Source organism: Nerophis lumbriciformis, linkage group LG10 (assembly GCF_033978685.3).
Source record: "Nerophis lumbriciformis linkage group LG10, RoL_Nlum_v2.1, whole genome shotgun sequence".
Taxonomy (NCBI): domain Eukaryota; kingdom Metazoa; phylum Chordata; class Actinopteri; order Syngnathiformes; family Syngnathidae; genus Nerophis; species Nerophis lumbriciformis.
In genome coordinates this window covers 8,922,854-8,950,371 of record NC_084557.2, presented here as the reverse complement: position 1 = coordinate 8,950,371, position 27,518 = coordinate 8,922,854, and the positions used below count along the sequence as shown (strand labels likewise).

At 38.3% G+C, this 27,518-nt stretch overlaps 1 protein-coding gene across 1 annotated transcript in view; it reads right to left on the bottom strand.

The window, feature by feature from the left end:
- The window catches only part of nat10 (N-acetyltransferase 10), a 47,528-nt gene extending 20,676 nt beyond the window's left edge, over positions 1–26,852 (bottom strand). The window contains exons 1-15 of the mRNA XM_061970307.1: positions 26,723–26,852; positions 20,930–21,049; positions 20,767–20,858; positions 20,523–20,694; positions 20,154–20,276; positions 20,014–20,075; positions 19,830–19,944; positions 19,650–19,757; positions 14,403–14,536; positions 10,548–10,641; positions 10,372–10,470; positions 6,113–6,249; positions 5,086–5,210; positions 2,575–2,725; positions 61–157 (exon numbers count right to left, since the gene is read on the bottom strand). Coding sequence (XP_061826291.1) covers positions 61–157; positions 2,575–2,725; positions 5,086–5,210; positions 6,113–6,249; positions 10,372–10,470; positions 10,548–10,641; positions 14,403–14,536; positions 19,650–19,757; positions 19,830–19,944; positions 20,014–20,075; positions 20,154–20,276; positions 20,523–20,694; positions 20,767–20,858; positions 20,930–21,043 — 1,623 coding nt within the window. The 5' untranslated portion in view covers positions 21,044–21,049; positions 26,723–26,852. The remainder of the gene's footprint in view (positions 1–60; positions 158–2,574; positions 2,726–5,085; positions 5,211–6,112; positions 6,250–10,371; positions 10,471–10,547; positions 10,642–14,402; positions 14,537–19,649; positions 19,758–19,829; positions 19,945–20,013; positions 20,076–20,153; positions 20,277–20,522; positions 20,695–20,766; positions 20,859–20,929; positions 21,050–26,722) is intronic.
- Between the last annotated feature and the right edge of the window lie 666 nt (positions 26,853–27,518).

Genomic DNA, 27,518 nt, shown 5'->3' with positions numbered 1-27,518 from the left:
GTCAGCAGGAGACCCGTGACAACAATTGTGATTGATGCAGTAACAAGTTGAGGGTCCCACCTTGTAATGGGACGACACATAGAGGGCCATCAGTCTCTGCAGGAAGACCTCAGATGCCTTATGGTAGCAAAACAGTGTGTCTCTGTTTACGTAATACCTAAAGTAGGTGGTTAAGGTTTCCATCTTAATTCAATCCTGCGTGTAGGATCATGTCTGTGTGACTGTGTGTGTGGAAAGGACATATATCCAACGACTCGTTAGGAAAACCTACCCCAGCTCAACCAGGGTCTTTAACCTTATAAAGCAGGGGTGCTCATTACATCGATCGTGAGCTACCGGTCGATCTCGGAGGGTGTGTCAGTCGATCACTAGCCAGGCATTAAAAAAATAGTCCTAAAAATGAGCGACCATAAATCTTCACTATGACGTCACTTTGGTCACTTGATTGACATTCACGGCACCCGAGGGTCTTCTGAGATGACACTGGCTGCTGCCAGCTCATTAAAATTACCGACTGGAAGGCGAGAAACACTTTATTTCAACAGACTCTGGCACTGTACCTGTCGTCAAAACTCCAAAGACCGACTGCACAGTTGCACAGTTGTGCTAACAAAATAAGAGTCTCAGAAAGCTGGCGTGCACAAGCTAGCAAGCTACGGAGTTTGCCGACAATGTATTTCTTGTAAAGTGTATACAAAGGAGTACGGAAGCTGGACAAATAAGATGCCAAAAACCAACCACTTTCATGTGGTATTGGACAGAAAGGAGGACTTTTTTTCTCCTCCATTCGAAAATGCGGACATTATCATCACCACTGTCTGATTCCTATCAATGCAAGTCATCAGAATCAGGTAATACACCAACTTATATTCTTGTCTTCATGAAAGAAAGGAATCTATATGTGTTAAACATGCTTGTATTATCTTTAAACACCTTTAACTTATTAACAATATTAACTATATGTGTTAAACATGCTTGTATTATCTTTAAACACCTTTAACTTGTTAACAATATTAACTATATGTGTTAAACATGCTTGTATTATCTTTAAACACCTTTAACTTATCAACAATATTAACTATATGTGTTAAACATGCTTGTATTATCTTTAAACACCTTTAACTTTTTAACAATATTAACTATATGTGTTAAACATGCTTGTATTATCTTTAAACACCTTTAAGTTGTTAACAATATTAACTATATGTATTAAACATGCTTGTATTATCATTAAACACCTTTATTATCAATATTAACTATATGTGTTAAACATGCTTTCATTATCTTTAAACACCTTTTACTTGTTAACAATATTAACTATATGTATTAAACATACTTGTATTATCATTAAACACCTTTAATTTTTTAACAATATTAACTATATGTGTTAAACATGCTTGCATTATCATTAAACACCTTTTAACTTGTTAACAAAAACATATATTTCATAAATAAGTAAATATAAATTATATATATGAATGAGGTAGATCCCCACGACTTGATCAATTGAAAAGTAGCTCGCCTGCAGAAAAAGTGTGAGCACCCCTGTTATAAAGCCATGAATTTAAACTGAATAATTAACTAGATAGGACACTTTCTGGAGAAATTGTGTGTGAATGCTGTGAAGCTGAAGCCGAACTGAAATGCAGTCCAAGATTTTCGCAAGGCACTGTACTGAAATTGAGTTTAAACAAATAATTACATATACCTGAGAGATATACACGCAAAATTTGCTAAAAAAAAGCGTACATGCTAACAGTTAGCATATGTCAAGTACAAAGTTATATGACTGAGGCGTACGCCAGCAAAGTGAGAATGCTAATGGTAACACTTCTCATGAGCAAAGACACGCCCAATTTAACTGGGAATAAGTGTGGACAAGAATAGATGTTGGTTCTTTTTAAAGCAACATTTTTCAATTAATAGCAAATATTGTGACTTAGACAAGTAAACCACATTAAAATCAATTGAGAAATGAGCAAGTTATGAAAAAACAAATAACATTGAGCTGTCTTGTTACTGCCTGCCTGTAGGACCCTCGGTGGCTACGAAAGGAAGCATTCCCACAATAATACAATTTTTTTATATTGAGTGATAAAAAAAAATCTATCTATCTATTTCTATATATATATATATATATATATATATATATATACATACATATTAAAAAAAATCGGTCTAAGCCTGGGCCCCTGGAGAGGAGGTCCAGACTGAGGCCAAGGGAAAAAACATGTTCCATAATGTTCAATATCTCCATGTGGCGAGGCATTATAGACAGAAAACGTACAAGAAGGTTTGGGAAAAATGTACTAAGAATATGCTGAGGTACAATTAAAAGTTTACTGTATCTGTTTTGACTACTGGTAGTAGCAGGTTGTTGGATGCAGTGTCCTGGAAGGTTTGATTGCTTTTTTTTTTAACCATTTTAGTCAGACAAGTCCAAAAATATTCATGAATCTTTTTGGAGGGTTAGGACCTCAGATTTTGGTGTGTGGAAAGAGCGAAACAGAGGAGTACTCCTAAGAGGAAGGAAAGTGTTACCTGTAGTCTATGAGCACTTTTTAATAAGGATACAGATCACACGTTTGTGGAAGTGCACAACCAGTTATGAGCCTGGGAATGTTCAGACAGTCCAGGCAGAGCACGTCATTCAGCCACTTCTCCACCGCGTCGCCTGGTGCGTACCGAATGGACTCGTGGAGGCTGACTTCATGTAGAGTACGAGCTGTGTACAAGGTCAGACATACAAGGTCAGACAAAAAGTCAAATGGCTGATCAACAGTACAACAGTGACGTGCAGATTAGGCACTTTGTTTTTTTAATTGCATTTTATATGCTCTCATCAAACAGGCTGCTCATTAGGAAGATAAACAAAATGAAGAGAATAATTCACTCTCATAACAATGTTACTTTTATGAAATTGAAAAACATTTGGTGGATCACATTCTGTTTGTATAATCCTCCATCTTAGTCGTCACATTCATGTATTCATTCATTCAGCAGAACTTAAAATATATTGTTTGTAGAGCTGGGTGATATATGGAATATACTCGATATATCGCGATGTAAAAAATGACTATATTGTGATATTCGAGTGTACGTTCTCACGCAGTTGCTTTTAGCTGCAGGAATTACACTACAGGCTTTTCTCACTCTTACTTGTCTCTCCCATTAGAGAGATTTATCAAGCGCACCACATACGTCACATACTGTCACGCGTGCAACGTCAAACGCCCTGGCGGAGCAGAGAGGTAGCGGCATGGGTAACGCGAGGTGTGGCAGGTGGTGCAAGCTGAGCGGTGCGAATGGTAATACGAGAGAGAGAAGGTGTGAATCTGGTAACAAATGGAGGAAGAATAATTCCCAAGAAAAACAGCACGGGGTCCATCGTCTGGCGGTGGTTTGGTTTCAAGTGGGAAGATGTTGAACAGACAACCGTAATATGTCAAGTATGCGGCAAAAGCGTTGCTACAAAAAGTAGCAGCACTACTAATTTGTAGCATCATTTGAAAAGTCCCCCGCTAGAGAATGAAGAGTGCTTGAAACTGCATGTCAACATCTCCGGCCGGTGCCACAACAACAAAATGCCGAAGCAACCAGCACTGACCCAATTGAGCCTGGCGTCTTCCATTTCCACAACAACACCGTATGAAAAAAATAGTCAACAACAGAAGGAGATAACGTCTGCAGTAACCTACCACATAGCGAAGGACATACACTATTTGATTTCCTATTATGCATCTCATTTTTAATTGAGTTATTGAAAAATATTGTGTGACATCATGCACAAAAGTGCACTTTATTTGTTTTTAACTATTGTAGTGGCGTTCTGTACAAAAAGTGCACTTTAATTTAGTGTTGTTTTGATATGTCATCTTAGTGACATCATGCACAAAAGTGCACTAATAGTTTGTTTTAAAATGTCTCTGACAATCTTGCACTTTCTGTTTTGGAAATTAAAAGAATGTTTGTGCCACTGCTTGATAACTGTTTAATAAATACAGTTTTGGTAAATTGACTTAGTTGTGATTTCCCTCTCTGCATGAAAGTTTAAAATGAGCATATATTAATGCAGTATGAAGAAGAATGTTTTAATGTCAACACATAGAATCATCATACTGCTGTGATTATATGCATCAAGTGTTCATTCAAGGCTAAGGCAAAATATGGAGATATATATCGTGTATCCTGACATGGCCTAAAAATATCGAGATAATAATAAAAGGCCATATCGCCCAGCCCTAATTGTTCGTACACAATTTAAAAAACTAAAACTAAATCAGCTGTCTTCTGTACTAAAAGATGGAGAAGCCTGCTAGCACGACACAGCACAGCAAAGTACAGTATAGGACAGGGGTCGGCAACCCAAAATGTTGAAAGAGCCATATTGGACCAAAAATACAAATACAAATCTGTCTGGAGCCGCAAAGTATTAAAAGCCATATTACATGCAGATAGTGTGTCATGAGATATAAAGTAAATTAAGATGACTTAAAGGAAACTAAATGACCTCAAATATACCTACACATGAGGCATAATGATGCAATATGTACATATAGCTAGCCTAAATAGCATGCTAGCATCGATTAGCTTGCAGTCATGCAGTGACCAAATATGTCTGATTAGCACTCCACACAAGTCAATAACGTCAACAAAACTCACCTTTGTGCATTCATACATAACGTTAAAGGTTTGGTGGACAAAGTGAGACAGAAAAAGAAGTGGCATAAAACACGTCCTAGAAAGCCGGAGAAAGTTATACAAGTAAACAAACTAGGTGAGTTCAAGGACCGCCAAAATTAGTAGGACAAAACGGCGCTCGCCAAATACTCGAATCAGTGAAGCATGTTTAATATAAACAGTGTGCTTTATAATAATTAGGGAGGTTCGGGTCATGTTTGTCCTCCTACAGAAACCATGTTAACACAAAAAATACATATTTTTCCCCCCTCATCTTTTTCTATCTTTCATACATTTTTGAAAAAGCTCCAGAGAGCCACTAGGGCGGCGCTAAAGAGCTGCATGCGGCTCTAGAGCCACGGGTTGCCGACCCCCGGTATAGGATAACGTAGTGTAGTACAGTACCTGCTGCTAGCCGAGCTGTGTTGGTGTTTCTGTTCTCTGCTGACATGCTCTGTTGGCTGTCTGCACTCTGCTGTCTCAACTGCTGGATCAGTTTGAGGGAGAGGGAGCGACCTGTGCCTTCATAGCTGCACACAGTGACATGGAATGAGGCCACAATGACACACAACACTAATAAGGTAAAATACAAGCGCTGGATAAAGAATTCTGCTTATACAAAGAAAATATTGCCAAGTTTTGATTTATACTGCCAGAGAGGTGTTTTTTTTAACATTCAGTCTACCCCAGGGCAGCTGTGGCTACAAATGTAGCTTACCACTACCATTTGTGAATGTGGCGTGAATGAATGATGGGTTCTCACTTCTCTGTGAGCGCTTTGAGTATCAAGTTGATAGAAAAGCGCCATATAAATATAATCCATTATTATTAATTATAATTATTATGTCTATAAGTAGTTAGCAGAGGTGAATTTAGCGACATGAGACACTGTTGCGCATGCATTCATTTGTGGTGGCCCACCTCAAATACAGTACAGTTGGACATCTACAAACAGATTAGGTGTTACCCTGACTGATAAACACATTACAATGGGAGTGTTTGCACAGTTTGTTTCACAAATGTGTACAGTAGATGGCTTCTTATGTTTGCTTCCTAGCACATCTCATGCACCTGGAATCAGTCAGTACGTTTCCATGCAAAAAGTAAGTCTGATTTCTCAAATAAAGCAGCTTGAAGTAATTGACCTTTGAATTTCGGCTTATGCACTAAGAAACCAGTTCAGTTCTGCCAATTTAGTGACTTTGTCTATATTTAGCGAGTATTCAGACCCGACCAGATTATCTTTTTTCAAAAAACAGACTATTGACTTATTGGACACTTTTGGAGACTCTTAAGGCTGGTACATACATAAATATTGTATATATATTAAGAGATTTCTTAACATACAATACTTCTCTGACAGTGCCAATCAAAACTGACCACAATCATTTAAGAGTGCACACTACATGCTCAACAGTCAAAATGGACCTACCCATTGATGGTGGAGGCCATAAAAACCAGATATGGTCCCAGAAGGTTCTTGACGAGCGGTAATGGGATGGCTGCAGCTTCATCAATGACCAGAAGTTCAGCCTGGCCCAGTTTGACAGCATCGCCTGGATGGATGTACTAGAAGTGAAATGCAGAGATAACCTTTATGGACCAGACATGTGCAAACTTGAGAGCACACGCAAAGCTGATTTACTAAACTCGGGCGCAGAAGATTGCATCTCTTAAGTGAGCAAAACAAGTAGCGAAATCCATTTGGTGTGTCTGTATTCATGAATATGAATTGGATTGGATTTACATTACATTACATTACATTACAACTTCAAAAATAAACTAAAAACTTATCTATTAACCACCTATATTTAATGCCTCATGTAGGGTAGACTACTGTTGGGTTTTGCATGGTTGAATGAATGTATGTATGTATGTGTATGCTTGCTTTAGTACTATTATCTTGTGTTAATCATATAGCGTTGTTTTTTGTTTTGTTTTTTGTTGTTGTACTTGCTACCATGTTCCATCATTCCATGTATATTCCATCATTTCATGTATATTCTATCCTAGCAAAAGCTTCTTCTAGCTTATTTGGGGGACCCTTTCACGTACCAACATCTTTAAATGATGATATTTTACTACTATTGTATTTGTTATATGGTATTGTGAATAAACTTGAATAAAATACATGGCGTCACGTCACGTCTGGCTCATTAAGTATGCAAGGTGGTCCAGTCAATACCTGTTCTCAATGTGTACGAGGCGTAGGCGCCATTTAGACTATCGAAGAAAAATGCCTTAAGTTTGTATCGTTTTCGGCTGTTTTACGAAACAACGAAAAAAGTGGCACACACTCCAGTCCAAGGGAGAAGACTCGAAGAATGCACCAGTTTGCAGTGATCACTTCGTTAAAAGGTTTGTCTTTCAAAGTTTGGTATTTCCCATTTAAGTATTATCTTGTTATTATTTTTATTTCTTAAAACACAATCTTGCTACCAGTGTTTGGTAAACCACCAACTCCACGAGTCTAAATAAAAGAAAGCAAATGTGAGCAAAACCTAAAAGAGTTAAGCTTCTACCAAAGGCAGCAATCATAAATGAAGCTTTTAGCACATACACAATGTTGACATCTATAGTTATATTTTGATAAAGACAGGGGAAAACATGTGTACTTGTAACGGCGCATGCAACAATAGGGCAACAAACATGGCTGTATAGGCAAAGTTAAAGGGGAAATGCACTTTTTTTTTTTATTTTGCAATCCTTATAAAGACATGACGACAGATGGATTTTTTTTAATGTATTCTAACTCGTAAATAAAGCTGCACTATTTTGCCCATAAAATCCAATAAATAACTATTTACATTTTTACTATGTACTGCTTTTATATTTCCTGTGTTATGTATTATTACTTTGAGCGGTTTTATATTTTAATTTTTATCCTGGAAAGCGTCTTTGAGTACACTGAAAATTAATTAATATTATTATTATTATTTAAAAAGCACCAACAATACTCCATTTACATTTCAAGACTTGAATATTAAACAAGTATTGGTGATAACGTAGACAAACTATTTATAGGGGCGCTGTGGTCACAAACTTGTGTCCCGATGTTTACATCATTGAGTGGTTTGCTGATTCCTCGCTTCCTTACTGCCTGTAAGTTTATTGTAGGTCATAAATCATGCCTCTCACCTGCACAGAAAACGTCTGAGTAGGTAATCTGAGAAGTTAGGACACTTTGACAGCCATTTAGAATCTGGAACTGGCGAGAACGACACGAAAAGCGCTTGTACCCTCGCACCCCAACCCGTTTCTTCGCGAGGATTATGGGACATTTTTCATCTAAATGGGAATATATGAACATTCTAGCAGTCGCCATCCTAATGACAGCACACCTTATACAGCAAGTGATGTTTTATTATGTATGTTGGCTCTCATAAAGTCTGCAGTGAGCAGAAATCAATGAAGAAAAAAAAAAGCAAAAGTCAAATGCTCCGCGTTTGCTTAAAATGATTAAAATACGTAAATATTAAAATGTTATTATAAATATGCCTGTTACTACATTACATGTATACTTACATCATGTATATACAACCTTAATGAACGTATTTGGATGTTTTTTAGGGGCTCTATAGGCAGAATTGAACAGCTCTCATAGGCTTCATTCTAAGCGGACGTTTGATCGAATGTATTTCATATTTAGAATGCATTAAAAAAAATCCATCCGTCGTCATGTCTTTTATAATGATTGTGAATGGTAGGCAAAATTCCCCCCCAAAAAGTGCAGTTTCCCTTTAAATAAAAAATTATGCATATTTATCCGAGAGAGTAATGACACTAATTTCCTTGACCCAGCCACACAGAAAGAAGTTGTAGACCTCCATTATTTTCCATGTTTTCATCGGTTTTGTCTTGTAGAATGATGTCTGGAGCAGTTCGATATGTCTGGGAACGCGACCGACGGATAATCATTTCAAAAATCTTGTTTTAAAAATGTACCGGATATATTCTATTGCATAGTTTGCATGTTTTGCTTGTATCCGTCTTTAAAATGGTAAGATCTAGGCCCCTTGTGTTCTCGGACACCACCACTGTTTTTCACTTCCAGGAAGAAGTCACGTGACGAAATACAAGCAATACCGTATTTTTCGGAGTATAAGTCGCACCTGCCGAAAATGCATAATAAAGAAGGAAAAAAACATATATAAATCGCACTGGAGCCCGGCCAAACTATGAAAAAAACTGCGACTTATAGTCCGAAAAATACGGTACTCGGAGGAGGAGATGCAAATATAATCACTCGCAATGTGATTAATCAAAACAAAAACTGATTCCTGTTTAGGGTCTATTTTTAGCACGTCTGAAATGTACAGTACGTGCAAACTGGCAGATGCGCTGTGCTTGTCAATGTATATGGACGGTCATAAAATTAAAATATTAGACATTTTGCCAATTTTGACTTTAAAAGCTGGTGGATGACTTAAGAGGATGATAACTAATTCAATTGTTGCATTTTGGTGTTTGCTTGCGGCTTGTGTTTTTTTTAATAATGTTAATAATAATAATATTATTATTACTACTATTTTATACAGTGCATCTGAAAAGTATTCACAGCACTTCACTTTTCCAAATGTTATGTTACAGCCCTATTCCACAATGGAATACATTCATTTTTGTCCTTAAAATTCTACAGACAATATGTAGAACAAGGTGATTTTTTTTGTTCTAAGTTTCCAAATTTGTCAAAACTAAAAAAAAAAAAATCCCATGTACGTAAGTATTCACAGCCTTTGCGCAATACTTTGTTGATGCACTTTTGGCAGCATTTAGAGCCTCAAGTCCTTTTGAATACGATGCCACAAGTTTTGCACACCTAGCGTAGGGCAGTTTCGCCCATTCCTCTTTGCAGCACCGCTCAAGCTCCATCAGGTTGGATGGGAAGCGTCGGTTTTCATTCAGTATGTCTCTGTGCATTGCTGCATTCATCTTTCCCTCTAACCTAACTAGTCTCTCAGTTCCTGTCACTGAAAAACTTCCCCACAGCATGATGCTGCCACCAGCATGCTTTACTGTAGGGATGGTGTTGGCCTGGTGATGAGCAAAGTATTGAGCAAAGGCTGTGAATACTTATGTAGATGTGGGGTTATTTTGTAAGTTAAAAAACAAAAACTTTTCACATTGTCATTATGGGGTGCTTTCTGTAGAATTATGGGGACAAAAATGAAATAATTCCATTTTGTAATAAGGCTGTAACATAATCAAATATGGAAAAAGAGTAGCACTATGAATACTTTCCAGATGTACTCTCTCTCTATGAAAACATTTATAGCAGTATGCATTTCTTGCATCTGGAATCATCACAACACAACGGTGCATTGCCAGCGTGCTAAAAATAGTTTATGTTGGCTAGATTGCAATTCTATAGTGCAGATTATAGATGTTAGCTGCTTACGCAACGACATTGCAAAAAAACACACAAATTGGACCATATGAAACAATGAATGTGGAAAGAAATGAGGGGCTGGTGCCTATTCCAGCTGCACTTGGGCGGAAGGCTAGTACACACAAAATCCTCATTCAAATAGGGTTGTTTTCACCACTTCTTAGCAATTGTGCAAGCAGCACACCCACTAATAGTACACGCAATTTTATAGTTTGCACAGACTGTTTTGGCGCATGGAATTTGGATCTTGGCAGACCAGGTCCTTCTTGTTTGTTTGAAAATGCATATAAAGGAGAACTCACCTGAATGGTCTGCCTGTGCTCTTTAAAGATGTTCACCCTCACAACTGCTTTGTTGAATTCCGGATTTAGCGACTGGATGATCTCATAGTCCAGATGCTCCTACATGAGCCAAAAAGGACATGAAATGAGGGTTGCTCTGCGCACACTAAAAACCTGATGAATAAGAGACACTTTACCTGATACTGAAGAGCATCAAAGCCTTTAAAGATGAACTCAAACATGGTGTGGAGATTGTCTGGGCTTGGTGAGGTTACAAAGATGTTGGAGTAGCTGTGGACAACACAGAACCTTATTAGAACACAATGTATTATTAAAGGGGACTGATTATTATTTTTTTCTTTTTTGACTTACATATGTAGTTACAATGTTGGATACAACAATGCCAAAACGTCAAATCATAAGGTTCATGCATTTTGGTGTGAGCTTGCACGCAGTTTTGGGTGCCTCGGTTTGTGGGGTTTTGCAGTATGGCCACGATATGACGTCACACGTACGTTACATACATTTCAAAAAGACAAATTGTAATACTTTTGGAGAAGGTGGGGCGTGGTTTCATTTGCAATCGGGCAACGCCTCCAGAATCAAACATCTTGCAGACGCACTAAAAAATGGGTTATAAATGTGACTGTGGAGTAAAATTTACACCAAGAAAATGGATGGATGGGCATTTCCAATATTAGCTATTAGCTAGACCACATGGAAGTATATTGAATGTAGATTAAAATCATTATTAGGTCCTCTTTAATTGTTTTTGTCTGTTATATTCTACTTCTATATTTTACACAAACTTGTGTTTTCATAGGTGCATTATCATGCAAAAACTTTGACAACATTCCATAAAAACAGATTAATTCTTCATTAAAATGTTTTTTCAATCCATTTTTGTCTGCTCTGCAATCAAAAGTAAGGCAATGTTTCCAATTTATTACTTTATTTGTGGCGGTCCAAAATAAACTGTGGTGGCCGCTGCAAATTAATTAAGATATGGGAAACCTGCTTTAGTTTTGATTACAGCGCAGCCAAGGATGAAAAAGATAAAATAAAGACTATGAAAATGTCTGAGGTACAGTAACTTACGATTTGACGTCCATGTTTGCTGACAAACACATTATAATGGGACTGTCTTTGTTTGTAACTTGTCCTAACTCTGCCTACTAAAACATTTCATCCACATTTAACAGCTGACTTGGTCGTCCATTATTTCTAACACATCTGTTCATCAATATCATGATATATCAAACATACAATGTTTAAAATCAGTACACACTTACCACAGCCTAGGAACGACCATGAATGTTTTGTTGTTTTAACTGGCCGTGCATGTTAGAAGATGCACACACAAAATTAAACAAACATCCAAAAGTGCAGTTAATAAATTTAAGTAGTAACCCCCGCCAAAAATAATAAACAAAAATAATAAATTTTGTTAAGCACTTTTCATTTAAATAAATCTTAAAGTGCTACAGTTCAAACCAATATTTAAAACAGCAAAAGCTTAGCCAGTAAAAAAAAGAGACAATATTAAGACAGTGAAGCCGAGAAAACACAAAACATGCAAAATAGTGTTTTTTGTAACAGTGTGTATTTTTGGAAAATAAAAATATATATACTTGGTCAAAAGATTTCAGCATGTGTATAAGTACTTTTTCAGCACATTCAACAATTAAAGTAAAGTAAGTTAAAGTACCAATGATTGTCACACACACACTAGGTGTGGTGAAATTTGTCCTGTGCATTTGACCCATCCCCTTGTTCACCCCCTGAGAGGTGAGGGGAGCAGTGAGCAGCAGCGGTGCCGCGCCCGGGAATCATTTTTGGTGATGTAACCCCCAATTCCAACCCTTGATGCTGAGTGCCAAGCAGGGAGGTAATGGGTCCCATTTTTATAGTCTTTGGTATGACTCGGCCGGGGTTTCAACTCACAACCTACCGATCTCAGGGCGGACACTCTAACCACTAGACCACTGAGTAGTATTATTCTGTGATAATAATAATAATAATAATAATAATAATAACTGATATGAAATGTTAGGTACATGATTCCTATCTGGAACTGAGGAGGCATTTAGCAAGTTGATTATCACTACGGCTCTATTCATATACAAACCCTGTTTCCATATGAGTTGGGAAATTGTGTTAGATGTGAATATAAACGGAATACAATGATTTGCAAATCCTTTTCAACCCATATTCAATTGAATGCACTACAAAGACAAGATATTTGATGTTCAACTCATAAACTTTATTTTTTTTTGCAAATAATTAACTTAGAATTTCATGGCTGCAACACGTGCCAAAGTAGTTGGGAAAGGGCATGTTCACCACTGTGTTACATGGCCTTTCCTTTTAACAACACTCAGTAAACGTTTGGGAACTGAGGAGACACATTTTTTAAGCTTCTCGGGTGGAATTCTTTCCCATTCTTGCTTGATGCACAGCTTAAGTTGTTCAACAGTCCGGGGTCTCCGTTGTGGTATTTTAGGCTTCATAATGCGCCACACATTTTCAATGGGAGACAGGTCTGGACTACAGGCAGGCCAGTCTAGTACCCGCACTCTTTTACTATGAAGCCACGTTGATGTAACACGTGGCTTGGCATTGTCTTGCTGAAAAAAGCAGGGGCGTCCATGGTATTGTTGCTTGGATGACAACATATGTCGCTCCAAAACCTGTATGTACCTTTCAGCATTAATGGCGCCTTCACAGATGTGTAAGTTACCCATGTCTTGGGCACTAATACACCCCCATACCATCACAGATGCTGGCTTTTCAACTTTGCGCCTATAACAATCTGGATGGTTCTTTTCCTCTTTGGTCCGCAGGACACGACGTCCACAGTTTCCAAAAACAATTTGAAATGTGGACTCGTCAGACCACGGAACACTTTTCCACTTTTTATCAGTCCATCTTAGATTAGCTCAGGCCCAGCGAAGCAGACGGCATTTCTGGGTGTTGTTGATAACTCAACTCCCCCCAAAATGGATTAACTCGCTAGAATAAAAAAGACAATATAACATACATCCATAAACGTGGACGCATGTGAAAAAGTGCAATATATTTATCTGTACAGTAATCTATTTATTTATTTATATATATATATATATATATATATATATATATATATATATATATATATATATATATATATATATATATATATATATATATATTTATTTTATATATATATTTATATATTATTTATATATATTTATTTATTTATATATGCACCTTATTGCTTTTTTATCCTGCACTACCATGAGCTTATGTAACGAAATTTCGTTCTTATCTGTGCTGTAAAGTTCAAATTTGAATGACAATAAAAAGGAAGTCTAAGTCTAAGTCTAAGTCTAAACGGTTTTCGCTTTGCATAGGAGAGTTTTAACTTGCACTTACAAATGTAGCGACCAACTGTAGTTACTGACAGTGGGTTTCTGAAGTGTTCCTGAGCCCATGTGGTGATATCCTTTACACACGGATGTCGCTTGTTGATGCAGTACAGCCTGAGGGATCGAAGGTCACGGGCTTAGCTGTTTATCAGTTTGAACATCAAGTATGTTGTCTTTGTAGCATATACAACTGAATATGGGTTGAAAATCATTTGCAAATCATTGCATTACGTTTATATTTACATCTAACACAATTTTCCAACTCATATGGAAACGGGGTTTGTATTTTTATTTTATATTTTGACTATTAAACCTTTCTGTCATGGATGTATGATGTATTTCAACCCACAAGTTTAACTTAGGGTGTAAGAAAGTAACCTCAACCTAATTAGTAAAATGTACATATATATTTTATATACCGATTGGGTTCATTGTGTCTTCTCAAATAGAATCTTGCACCTATATAATCAATGTAGTGTACAACTAGTACTCTCTGCAGTTATGTAGATTCGGCTATTTGAGAAAATACAGTAACCACAATTTGAGTTGTACAAGATGTAGTTTACGACGGTCGCTTTAAAGTTACTACGCTAGTGAGGCAGGATAATAACAGCTGATTTACCCACTGTGTGTGTTTCTTCTTACCCAAAGGCCACGGCTCCGGCGACAGCAAGTCCCAGGGCTGCAGATTTGCCACGGCCACGAGCAGCCGTCAGAGCCACGGTGCTCCTGAGTGTCTTCTCCGAGATGGCTTCAATGAATTTCAGTACTGCTTTGGACTAGCAGAGAACACACAACAAATTAGACAGTGGAAGAACATTATAGTACTACGCCTCTGACACGCCAATCACATTGTAGTAAAAAAAGGTTCGGTCTCAGACTGAGCTCCTTGGGAGGGGCGTCCAGACTGAGGCCAACAAAAAAACTCAATAGCTTTAAGCCAGTGGTTCTTAACCGTGTTGGAGGTACCGAACCCCACCAGTTTCATATGCGCATTCACCGAACTCTTCTTTAGTGAAAAATAACTTCTTTTTTTTTCAAATTCAAGACAAAGTTATATGTTTTGGTAACACTTTGGTATGGGCAACATATTCTAAGTAACAAAGACTTAATTTAGAGTTATTTAGACACTAGGGGAACATATTTTAAGTAATAAAGACTTAATTTAGTTATTTGGTTAGGGTTAGGGTTATAATAAGGCCATGCCGAATAAGGCATTGATAAGTACTTAATAATGACTAGTTAAGAGCCAATATGTTACTAATTTGCATGTTAATAAGCAACTAATTAATGGTGAATATGTTCCCCATACTAAAGTGTTATCATGTTTTTTTACTGGTGCACAAAATGAACCGTGCATGAACATCACCTTGTTCAAAGAACAAAACCAACACAGTGCATAAACTCACAACAAATTACACACCTGCAAATCAGTCTGACTTCTGCTGTTGCCGTATCCGTAATACGCCGATAGGGAGAAGTTTGTATTTACACGATGAGTCGGGTGTGTTTTGATCTCCGCCGAACCCCTGAGGCCGACTCGCCGAACCCCTAGGGTTCGATCGAACCCAGGTTAAGAACCACTGATTTAAGCACACAAACATATTACATAGAATCCACAAAACCTGCAAAAGAGGGGAGGGAATGGGGGCTACGGACGCAGGCTGCTGCTATCTAACGTGCTGCTCAGTCGTCCATCAAGCCTACCACGGGTGTGGAGTAATGGTGGGAACTTGTAATGGTGAAAAGATGAGGAGAAAATGAGTGAAAAAAGAGCACATCTACTATAAGTTTGGGATCTAACCATGGTTGTTACTTTTTTATTTGACACAGCGCTAGTATGCCTAATCAATAATCACTTAACTCAACTAAAAAGTAAGGCGTATGATTTCCACGTTCGATATCACTCATTCATCCCCGACACACTCAACCGCCCCGTCCTGAACTAAACAATGTGGAGCTGGCCACTTGAAACAGCGACTATACTACGAAGCTAAAGCTTGCAAGAACAATGCATACACACACACAACACATCTCATCTGCTTGTGTTGTTGGGAAGGAAAGACATCATCGATGTAACAACAACGTACAAACAGCAGTCGTAACTTGAGAGGCGCTCTCTCCTCTTTTTTTTTTAAAGGCTCAAGTCGCCTCTCGTCAAGCTGAGAACAACAGCAAAGCACACTTCCTACCCTTCACAGTAATAGCGCGGTGCTCCACATCCGGTCGGACTGCGCTAACAAAATAAGTGTTTCAAAAAAGTACCTTAGACAAGCATAACGTACTTGAAACACTTACTGATACTTTTACAGATGTATGCTTTGACCTAAAATATTGCCCAAAGATGTATTGCACCAATAAACGTGAGGATGTTTGCAATTAATTAATAAACATATTATTACATTTTATTTGACACAGAAAGCAGACATTCTTTGGTGGTAAAATAAGTGTAAAAGGTAAAAAAAAAAAAAGTAAAAACATTTAAAATAGAAAAACTGAATTGTTTTTTAATATTGCTATTATTATTTAAATGTATTGTTATTACTGTTATTATTTTACTTGTTGTGGTTTATTTGTTACTAATTTATATCCAAGTTTTTTTTAACTACCGGTATATTAAAAACTGAGTTTTGGTGTTACAATAAATACTTATATTTTCAAATTAATAAATAATCGTGTTATTAATCGTGATTACAATAGCAATCAAAATGATTGTGATTTGTATTTTTGCCATAACTGTACAGCCTTAGTACTGTATTTTAGGGCTGGGCGATATATTGAGTTTGTAAGATATATCGATATATTTTTAAACAAGATATGAATTAAGAAAATATCGTTACATCGATAGAATTTATTTCACGTTAAAATGACCAAACACCGCTTATTTATTATTTATTATTATTATCTCCCCCCGTTTCCCTTTCCCTATCAACATCCAAGGGCTACTAAACCCTTCCCCTTCCTCCTTCCAAGACGTGCTTGCACGTATAAGAACATCCATGATTGGTTGGTTGTTTACAATGATGAGTCACGATTGGTTGAGATTATGGCAAAATATTAGGGACAGGCCAATCAGAGGCAAGATAGGGCGGGTCATGGAACCAAGGAGGGAAATCACAACAGACATTCCAAATGACGACAAGAGTCGGAGAAGAGAAGAGGGAATTTTCAAGCGGGCGATTTATATATTAAAAAAAATAGTGGAAGATGGCCGAGGTATTCTCTTCTTTAGATTTTTCCTTTAGCGATGTAGAAGACGTCCAGGAAACCCACAATGCGTCTACTTGGCCACATTTGGACAAATGTATGCGTCTGGGCAAAACATTCATTTGAGTTGTTTACCATATAAGCCCAAATCAAAACTGTTCTCGAGTTGCCAATATTTCGGGCATATTTCGCACGAGAAATGCTGCCATAAATGTATGCCGAAGTGAGGAAGATCATAGTCGCACAATTAAGTCAAGTCACTTACTTGGCGCTGACCAGAACCGTACGCGTGTGACAGTCCATTACATCGTCGACTGGGAATTCAAAAGTGTCTGCCTGCAAATGTATTTTTTATCTGTGTTTGATACATGTTGTATTATTTGCACAGCCATGTTATTTATTTTACCTAGAAATATTTGTCTATTTTATTTATTTTATGTAATTATGTGCTACTTAAACAGTTTATTTTATGTGCTGTTAATACCCATCTTAACTAACTGGGTTAATAAAAGTGCCACTGACTGTTTACAGTACAGTTGTCATTCACTTCAATTTCAGTGAATATCACTCAAAAACGTATACCTTATTTTCCGCACTATTAGCCGCACCTAAAAACCACAAATGTACTCAAAAGCTGACAGTGCGGCTTATAACCCGGTGCGCTTTATATATGGATTAATATTAAGATTCATTTTCATAAAGTTTAGGTCTCGCAACTACGGTAAACAGCCGCCATCTTTTTTCCCCGTAGAAGAGGAAGTGCTTCTTCTTCTACGCAAGCAACCGCCAAGGTAAGCACCCGCCCCCATAGAAGAGGAAGCGCTTCTTCTTCTACTGTAAGCAACCACCCGCCCCCGTAGAAGAAGAAGAAGCGCGCAGATATTACGTTTCATTTCCTTTGTGTGTTTACATCTGTAAAGACCACAAAATGGCTCCTACTAAGCGACAGGTTTCCGGTTCATGAAAAGACGCAATCTCTCCATCCGCACACGGACTACTATTTCACAGCAACTGCCTAAAGACTTTCAAGAAAAGCTGGCTACTTTCCGTGCATATTGTAAAAACAAGATAGCTGAAAAAAAGATCCGGCCAGAGAACATTATCAACATGGACGAGGTTCCACTGACTTTTGATATTCCTGTGAACCGCACTGTGGATACAACGGGAGCACGTACGGTGAATATTCGCACCACAGGGAATGAGAAGTTATCCTTCACTGTGGTTCTAGCTTGCCATGCTAATGGCCAGAAACTTCCACCCATGGTGATATTCAAAAGGAAGACCTTGCCAAAAGAGACCTTTCCAGCCGGCGTCATCATAAAAGCTAACTCGAAGGGATGGATGGATGAAGAAAAGATGAGCGAGTGGTTAAGGGAAGTTTACGCGAAGAGGCCGGGTGGCTTTTTTCACGCAGCTCCGTCCATGTTGATATACGACTCCATGCGCGCCCACATCACGCTGGTTTTTAATATATTATTAAAGTTTGACTGACCTATCTGACTGTTTTTTTGACATTCCCTTTAGCGCAGTTAGATGCGGCTTATAACACGGGGCGGCTTATAGGTGGACAAAGTTTTGAAATATGCCGTTCATTGAAGGCGCGGCTTATAACCCAGGGCGGCTTATGGTGCGGAAAATACGGTATCTTTATATGTATACTTTCACCGAAAAATATATCGAGATATACCGTATTTTTCGGATTATAAGTCGCAGTTTTTTTTCATAGTTTGCCGGGGTGCGATTTATAGTCTGGAGCGACTTGTGTGAAATTATTAACACATTACCGTAAAATATCAAATAATATTATTTATCTTATTCACGTAAGAGACTAGGCGTATATCATCAATCGTCACACACACACGTCAACCAATAAAAATTTGGCGGGGGTGGGTCATGGCAGAAGTGCATTGTGAAAAAAAAGATGCTACCTGCTATTACTTCCGTACCTATGAAAATTGATCATTTCAACATTGGAGGTAACTTATAAAAACTGAAAAGGGCTGAACAAAAATGGCACCGAAAAGGAAATCATATACTGCAAGTTACAAGCTGGAAGTAGTGAAATATGCAGCAGAAAACAGCAATCGAGCAGCAGAAAGAAAGTTTGGAGTAAGCGACAAACTTGTAAGGGACTGGCGAAAAGCGGAGGCTATTCTTACTCAAATGAAGAAAACTAAAAAAGCTAATCGCGGGCTAAAAGCTAGGTGGCCACAGCTCGAGGAACGAATTCACAAATGTGTGCTTGAACAACGTGCTGCCAGGAGAGCCTTGTCAACCGTACAGTTGCGTCTCCACGCCCAGGTAGTTGAATGACTCTTACCATAATATGTTACGTTAACATACCAGGCACGTTCTCAGTTGGTTATTTATGCCTCATATAACGTACACTTATTCAGCCTGTTGTTCACTATTCTTTATTTATTTTAAATTGCCTTTCAAATGTCTATTCTTGGTGTTGGGTTTTATCAGATAAATTTCCCCAAAAAATGCGCCTTATACTCCAGTGCGACTTATATGTTTTTCTCCTTCTTTATTATGCATTTTCGGCTAGTGCGATTTATACTCCGGAGCGACTTAAAATCCGAAAAATACGGTATATCGAATATCGAGTTTAAGCAAAAAATATATTGAGATATACTTTTTCGTCCGTATCGCCCAGCCCTACTGTATTTGAGAGTATTTCACCTGGTCCATGGTCTTGCATTTATCCACCAAAACTCCCACAGGTTGAGTGTCCTGAAGAGACTCCTTCAGGTCCTTCAGCTCCTGTTCTTGTGGAGACAAACCGTCCTCCTAAAGCAGACAGAAAAAAACACCAGGAGTTACAGCCAATAAAGAAGCGGGCAGTGTCTTGTGTGTAAGCACCTGTGTCTTTGGAGGAACCGGTTTGATGTTGGCCATGTGGCTGGATATGGGCAGAATGTTTAGTTGGTCGTCAATAACAACACAGTTTTTGCAGGAGGCAAGGGACAGAATGAACCTATTGGGAAAATAAGTGCTTACAAGTTGCTGTGAAATGCCCTTTATTTTCAACCTGAGCAGCACTTACCTCTCATTGAACCTTCCAACCACATCCTGATGGGCCTCGGTTCTGTAACGGGCATGCACATCCTGGAAGAAAGGTAACGATAAATCAATAATTCAATCATCTGAGTGAGACAATGAATGTGGAAAAAGTTCTAAACCTACCATGGTCATTGTATACAGCTGCTTAAGTGAGTTCATTGTGCGTAGTAATATGACCACAATACCACCGCCTTCAACCGTCTCAACAGTTCTGGCTAAAAGGTTGGGAGTGAGAGCTTCAAAGTCCTATGCAAGAAGGAAAATAAATGTTCTTATCACAGCTTGCATGATTAAGTAGATTTATTCTACACTCAAGTCACACAGTATATACGAAAGCTGTCAAAATGTGTGTGTTAATGTAAATTAATCCATTATATGAGGAAACATTTGAACAAAATTTTAAAAAGTGACTCAAAATCCCTGAATCAGTTCCGACAAAGCATTTTGAGCAGTTTTTTCCAAAAGTTTGGTGGTGTAAGCAGAAAAACTCACCTGTATGACGCACATGCCGAACGTGTTTCCAAGTATCTTGTGTGTCTCGTTGTAGTAGCAGTAGCGGATGTTGGTAGCGGCAACGAAAAGCTCAAAAGGGTCATCCTGGTTCAGATTCAGTGTGCCAGTTTTGATTTTCTTCTGCAGCTGCTTCATCCGCTTCTTACGATTACTGCTCCAACACACGCCCGGTCATTATTTGAGAAGCAAACATGAAAAGTGAGGACGTTTACAATATATTCACCTGCTAAAGGCGAGTTCTTTCTTGTAGCACCACAGAACAGACGGCCGTGCTCGGACGCTAGCTTTGGACAGCATGTGATGCAGAATCACCACCTGGAACACAAACCAAATAGATTGCTGTTCTGCAAACAACCAAAAGGACAGGAAAGGCAGCAGAACGTTACCTGATTCCTCCCTTGGTCTCCCACCACCACAAACATGGTACGATGCTGCAGAGCGACTCCATTCTCTATCTGGACACGAATCCTGTTGTCAACCTTCTTGCGAACAGTTGCCATTTTTTCCTGGTAAAAAAAATATCCAGAGATGACACTTTGCTACCTCAACAAGTATTCGTATGAGGACATTTTTGCCTCGGTTTTCGCACACCTCATGTATGGTAACAAACTAGTCCGTATAATCTCACGGAATCAAGTTCCTAAAGACAAAATCCTTATTTGTGAATCAGTCTCTGGGCTTTTTTATTGATAAGCTACCATGAAAAAGAAAGTTGCAAGTAAGCACTTTGATAAAGGGAGTGAGAAACATTGAATTGAAAAAAAATAATTGCAAAGTACAAAGGCGGCATCCGCGCGGCTTCCACCTCGCATCCTCCCGCTCTGCTCATCGCAGCCTTCCCCAACAAGTGTAATCATAAACGTTCATTTATCAGTTTAATTTGTGATTAATATACATACATATATATATATATATTGTGCACTGTTCTTTGCATGTAAAATTACAATATTCTCTAATAAAATGGGGTTTGAGTCAAGTTAGTCAACATTTATTGAGGTGTCTAGAACAGAATAATAGGAAAAACTACAACTTGATTTTCATCTGACCTTATGGAACGGCGTGGCGCTGGTCGGGAGAGTGGCCGTACCAGCAACCATGAGGGTTACCGGTTCGATCCCCACCTACTACCAACCTCGTCACCTCCGTTGTGTCCTCGAGCAAGACACTTCACCCTTGCTCCTGATGGGTCGTGGTTAGGGCCTTGCATGGCAGCTCCCGCCATCAGTGTGTGAAAGTGTGTGTGAATGTGGAAATAATGTCAAAGCGCTTTGAGTACCTTGAAGGTAGAAAAGCGCTATACAAGTATAACCCATTTACCATTATTAATGAAAACCGACTAAGACTTTAGAACAGTGGGTCTCGAACTTTTTCCACAAAGTACCACCTCAGAAAAGACTTTGCTCTCAAAGTACCAGCACAATTAGCAACATTAAAATACAGTACCGTAATAATTATTTTATTTGTATTTATTTACGTATTTGTTTGACAGGGACAGTACAATTAAACATTGCTACCCATAGGTAACCGATGTCAAATTACATAAGGCTTCTAGCCACAGGCTAATGTGCAACCCTTGTCCCTGGTTAGGCTTTAAAAAAAAAAAAAAAAAAGTAGAGAAAAGTGTTAAACACATACAAAAGGATTAAGACAAGTACAAAAATAAAAACACATTGAAAATAATTGACCCCATTTGTCCATTACTACATCCAGTTCTAGTGCTCACACTTCTGATTTTCCTTTATCCACTTTTTCAGTTTTGCGGAAAAAAGTTTAATGTCCGACTGTGACTTTAACTCCAGTGGCAAAGAGTTCCACAGATGTGAGGTCTTCACTGAGAACGCAAACTGACCCAGCACCTTTTCACTATACAGCTCCCACCGACTGCAGCTGGAGTCTGCACACATTCACTACCGTACCTTTGTATTTCTTGACACATCACATCAGGGGCTAATCCACTAAGACACTTAAAAATAGCTTTTAAAAATGAGAAATTTATAAAATTATCAAAACTCATCATGTTAGATTTTTGAGTAATATGGCAGTGGGGACAAGCGGTAGAAAATGGATGGATGGATGGCAGTGATGATGCGTCATTGGTTTTTGGTCAAATATCTTTAGTGTTTGTTTAGTGAATTAAGTGAAGTGAATTATATTTATAGAGCGCTTTTCTCTAGTGACTCAAAGCGCTTTTACATAGTGAAACCTAATATCTAAGTAATATTTAAACCAGTATGGGTGACACTGGAGCAGGTGGGTAAAGTGTCTTGCCCAAGGACACAACGCCAGTGACGAGGATGGCGGAAGCGGGGATCGAACCTGGAACCCTCAAGTTGCTGGCACGTCCACTCTACAAACAGAGCTATTACCATGAATTGATTAACGTGGACCCCGACTTAAACAAGTTGAAAAACGTATTCGGGTGTTACCATTTAGTGGTCAATTGTACGGAATATGTACTGTACTGTGCAATCTTTCAATAAATCAATCAATCAAAAAACCGCCTCGTTTAGATAATGACAACAGGGGCTTCACTACACATCTCGTGGCCTGTCCCCAGACCAAGGCACAATAAGACATATGGGATAAAATCATTGCATGCATGTTAACTTGCGCAGCTTGAACAGATAAACAAGGTCTAATAAGCCTGGCAGGGTTTATATTTCTTTTTATGATCTTAGTCATTTTTATAATAGGGCCATCAAATTTTAGCTTCGGGTCCAAAATAACACCCAAATATTTGAAATTCCTTTACCGGCTCTATTTTATTTTGATTAATTTTGACCTGGATTTCATTTAATGATCGTTTCTTCAGAGAGAATTAATAATTAATCATTAAAAACAAGGCAGAGGTTTTATTTAAGTATATATTTTTTGTCACCGTAACATTACACACAGTTTGAACAGTAATATTTTGTTGGAATATTTAATTGATTCTTTGGTGTACCACGAGAAGGAGCCCGCACACCTCCGTGTGAATCTTTGCTGGAGAAGACGCATGCCAGTGTTTTCCCAACCTTTTCTGAGCCAAGGCACATTTTTTTCATTGAAAATATCCAGACGCACACCACCAGCAGAAAACAAAAAAAATGAAACTCCGTAGCCGATATTGACAATAAAATCTTTCTCGCAGTTGTTGGATATGAATTCAAACCATAACCACGCATGCATCAATATAGCTCTTATCTCAAAGTAGGTGTACTGTCACCACCTGTCACATCACGGCCTGACTTATTTGGACCTTTCTGCTGTTTTCCTGTGTGTAGTGTTTTAGTTCATGTCCTGCACTCCTATTTTGGTGGTTTTTCCTCTTTTGTTGGTATTTTGCTGTAGCAGTTTCATGTCTTCCTTGAACGCTATTCCCAGCACCTGCTTTGTTTTCGCAATCAAGACTATTTAAGATGTGCGGACGCTATCCGTCTTTGTGTGGACATTGTTGATTGTCATGTCATGTACGGGATGTACTTTGTGGACGCAGTCTGCTCCACACGCTGTAAGTCTTTGCTGTCGTCCAGCATTCTGTTTTTGTTTACTTTGCAGCCAGTTCAGTTTTAGTTTCGTTTTGCATAGCCATCCCTAAGCTTCAATGCCTTTTCTTAGCGACACTCGCCTTTTATTTATTTTTGGTTTAAGTGTTAGATACACGCTGCCTCCCGCATATTGTGATCACGACAAACCATGTTCATGCATCTACAAAGCAATTAGCTATCGGCTGCCACCTACTGATATGGAAGAGTATTACACGGTTACTCTGCAGAGCTCTAGACCAGTGTTTTTCAACCACTCGTGTGCCGTGAGATACAGTTTGGTGTGCCGTGGGAGATTATCTAATTTCACCTATTTGGGTTAAAAATATTTTTTGCAAACCAGTAATTATAGTCTGCCAATTATGTGTTGTTGTTGAGTGTCTGTGCTGTCTAATGCTTGGCAGAGTAACCATGTAATACTCTTCCATATCAGTAGGTGGCAGCCGGTAGCTAATTGCTTTGTAGATGTCAGAAACAGCGGGAGGCAGTGTGCAGGTAAAAAGGTGTCTAATGCTTAAACCAAAAATAAACAAAAGGTGAGTGCCCCTAAGAAAAGGCATTGAAGCTTAGGGAAGGCTATGCAGAACGAAACTAAAACTGAACTGGCTACAAAGTAAACAAAAACAGAATGCTGGACGACAGCAAAGACTTACCGTATTTTCCGCACCATTAGCCGCACCTAAAAACCACAAATTTACTCAAAAGCTGACAGTGCGGCTTTTAACCCGGTGCGCTTTATATATGGATAAATATTAAGATTCATTTTCATAAAGTTTCGATCTCGCAACTTAGGTAAACAGCCGCCATCTTTTTTCCCGGTAGAACAGGAAGCGCTTCTTCTTCTACGCAAGCAACCGCCAAGGTAAGCACCCGCCCCCATAGAACAGGAAGCGCTTCTTCTTCTACTGTAAGCAACCACCCGCCCCCGGAAGAAGAAGAAAAAACGCGCGGATATCACCGTACGTTTCATTTCCTGTTTACATCTGTAAAGACCACAAAATGGCTCCTACTAAGCGACAAGGATCCGGTTCATGAAAAGACGCAATCTCTCCATCCGCACACGGATTACTACCGTATTTCACAGCAACTGATATTCCTGTGAACCGCACTGTGGAACGGGAGCACGTACGGTGAATATTCGCACCACAGGGAATGAGAAGTCATCCTTCACTGTGGTTCTAGCTTGCCATGCTAACTTACACCCATGGTGATATTCAAAAGGAAGACCTTGCCAAAAGAGACCTTTCCAGCCGGCGTCATCATAAAAGCTAACTCGAAGGGATGGATGGATGAAGAAAAGATGAGCGAGTGGTTAAGGTAAGTTTAAGTTTACGCGAAGAGGCCGGGTGGCTTTTTTCACGCAGCTCTGTCCATGTTGATATACGTATGTTTGTGATTGCACATTTGCGTACATTTTGGGAGTGAACAGAGTTGTTAGAACGCTGGTTTTTAATATATTATTAAAGTTTGACTGACCTATCTGACTGTTTTTTTGACATTCCTTTAGCGCAGTTAGATGCGGCTTACAACACGGGGCGGCTTATTGGTGGACAAAGTTTTGAAATATGCCGTTCATTGAAGGCGCGGCTTTTAACCCAGGGCGCCTTATGGTGCGGAAAATACGGTACTGTGGTGCAAAGACGGCGTCCACAAAGTACATCCGAACATGACATGACAATCAACAATGTTCCCACAAAGAAGGATAAAAACAACTGAAATATTCTTGATTGCTAAAACAAAGTAGATGCGGGAAATATAGCTCAAAGGAAGACATGAAACTGCTTCAGGAAAATACCACAAAAAAAAGAAAAAGCCACCAAAATAGGAGCGCAAGACAAGAACTAAAACACTACACACAGGAAAACAGCAAAAAACTCCAAATAAGTCAGGGCGTGATGTGACAGGTGGTGACAGTACACCTACTTTGAGACAAGAGCTATATTGACACATTGTTGGTTATGGTTTTAAGTCAAATCCAACAATTGCAACAACGACTTTTTACTGTCAACTGAGTTTTGTTTTTTACTGATTTCTGCTGGTGGTGTGCCTCCGGATTTTTTCAACGCAAAAAATGTGCCTTGGCTCAGAAAAGGTTGAAAAACACTTCTCTAGACAGCACAGACACTCAACAACGGCACATTTGCGGATTACACACACTGATTTGCAAAAAATAGTTTTAACCTAATCAGGTGAAATTAGATCATCTCCAGCACAGTGGTTGAAAAACACTGACGTGGGCAATATTGCAGCATTTAAGGAAGGGCCTGATGCCACAATTAACAACAAAATCCCAACAAATAAAAAAAATAGTAATGTTCTTTAAGCTACAACCTCTCCCCAAAAACACACATGATTAAAAAAAATAAAACTGTGCATATTAAAACAAGACAATACAGTACAGCAATTTAAATACACATTGCATAGAAGGTATACGTTATAATGTATTGGCGAAAAAATAGCAAACAAAACACATTCTTGATTTAAGAGGAATTATTTCTCTTAGAACTACTAAAAAAGTATCACACAACACAGGCGTTACCACTTGATTAAAGAGAATGTAGATAGGAGCGTAGGATATGAACGTCTCGTCGTCCGTTCGGGTTACAAATAGCATATGTGATTGAGTATCACGACAAAGTAATGAATTATTATTACCGTTTATCGATAAGAAGCCTCCTTAGAATCGTCAGTCCAGTTTTAAAGGCGAGCAGCCATCATGCTGTTGACAAACTCACATGGAGCCAGACACGGTTCATGAAGGACCCCCCCTTGTGACGTCATAATCCTGCGACCCAGCGGTGTGCTACTTTTTATTTATTTTTCTATTTTATAAATCTTTATTTATAAATTTAAACATTCACAAACAGTTGAGAAATAATAATCAAAGTAAGTACAAAACCAGTACAGAACAGCGCCATAAAAAGCGGTTATAAATTCAAAGTAACTAATATATATATATATATATATATATATATATATATATATATATATATATATATATATATATATATATATATATAACACAGCATCATCGTTTTCGCAGCTTTTTGGTTGTTAGAGGCCGAGAGTGTTTTAACGCAGAGTTCTAATTATTTTTTTAACCTCTTAAGGCCCAAGCTACGGAGCCCTAAAGGGACATGGGGGAGGAAAAAATTAATTTTTTTTTTTTTTTTTTAAGACATGTAACTTTTTATAAAGTTATAAAACAAAATTAAGAAAATGTACAACTTTTTTTTTTAGACATGTATCTTGTACGCACGCGATACATGTCTAAAAAAAATTAAAACGTATACTTTTTTTTATTTATTTATTTTTAGTAACTTTATAAAAAAGTTGCTCGTGCGCACGAGATACATGTCCAAAAAAAAATAAAAATTTAAAAAATTAAAAAATTTTTCCCTCCATGTCCCTTTAGGGGCTCCGTACCAAGCTGTTTGTTCATATGCTTTTT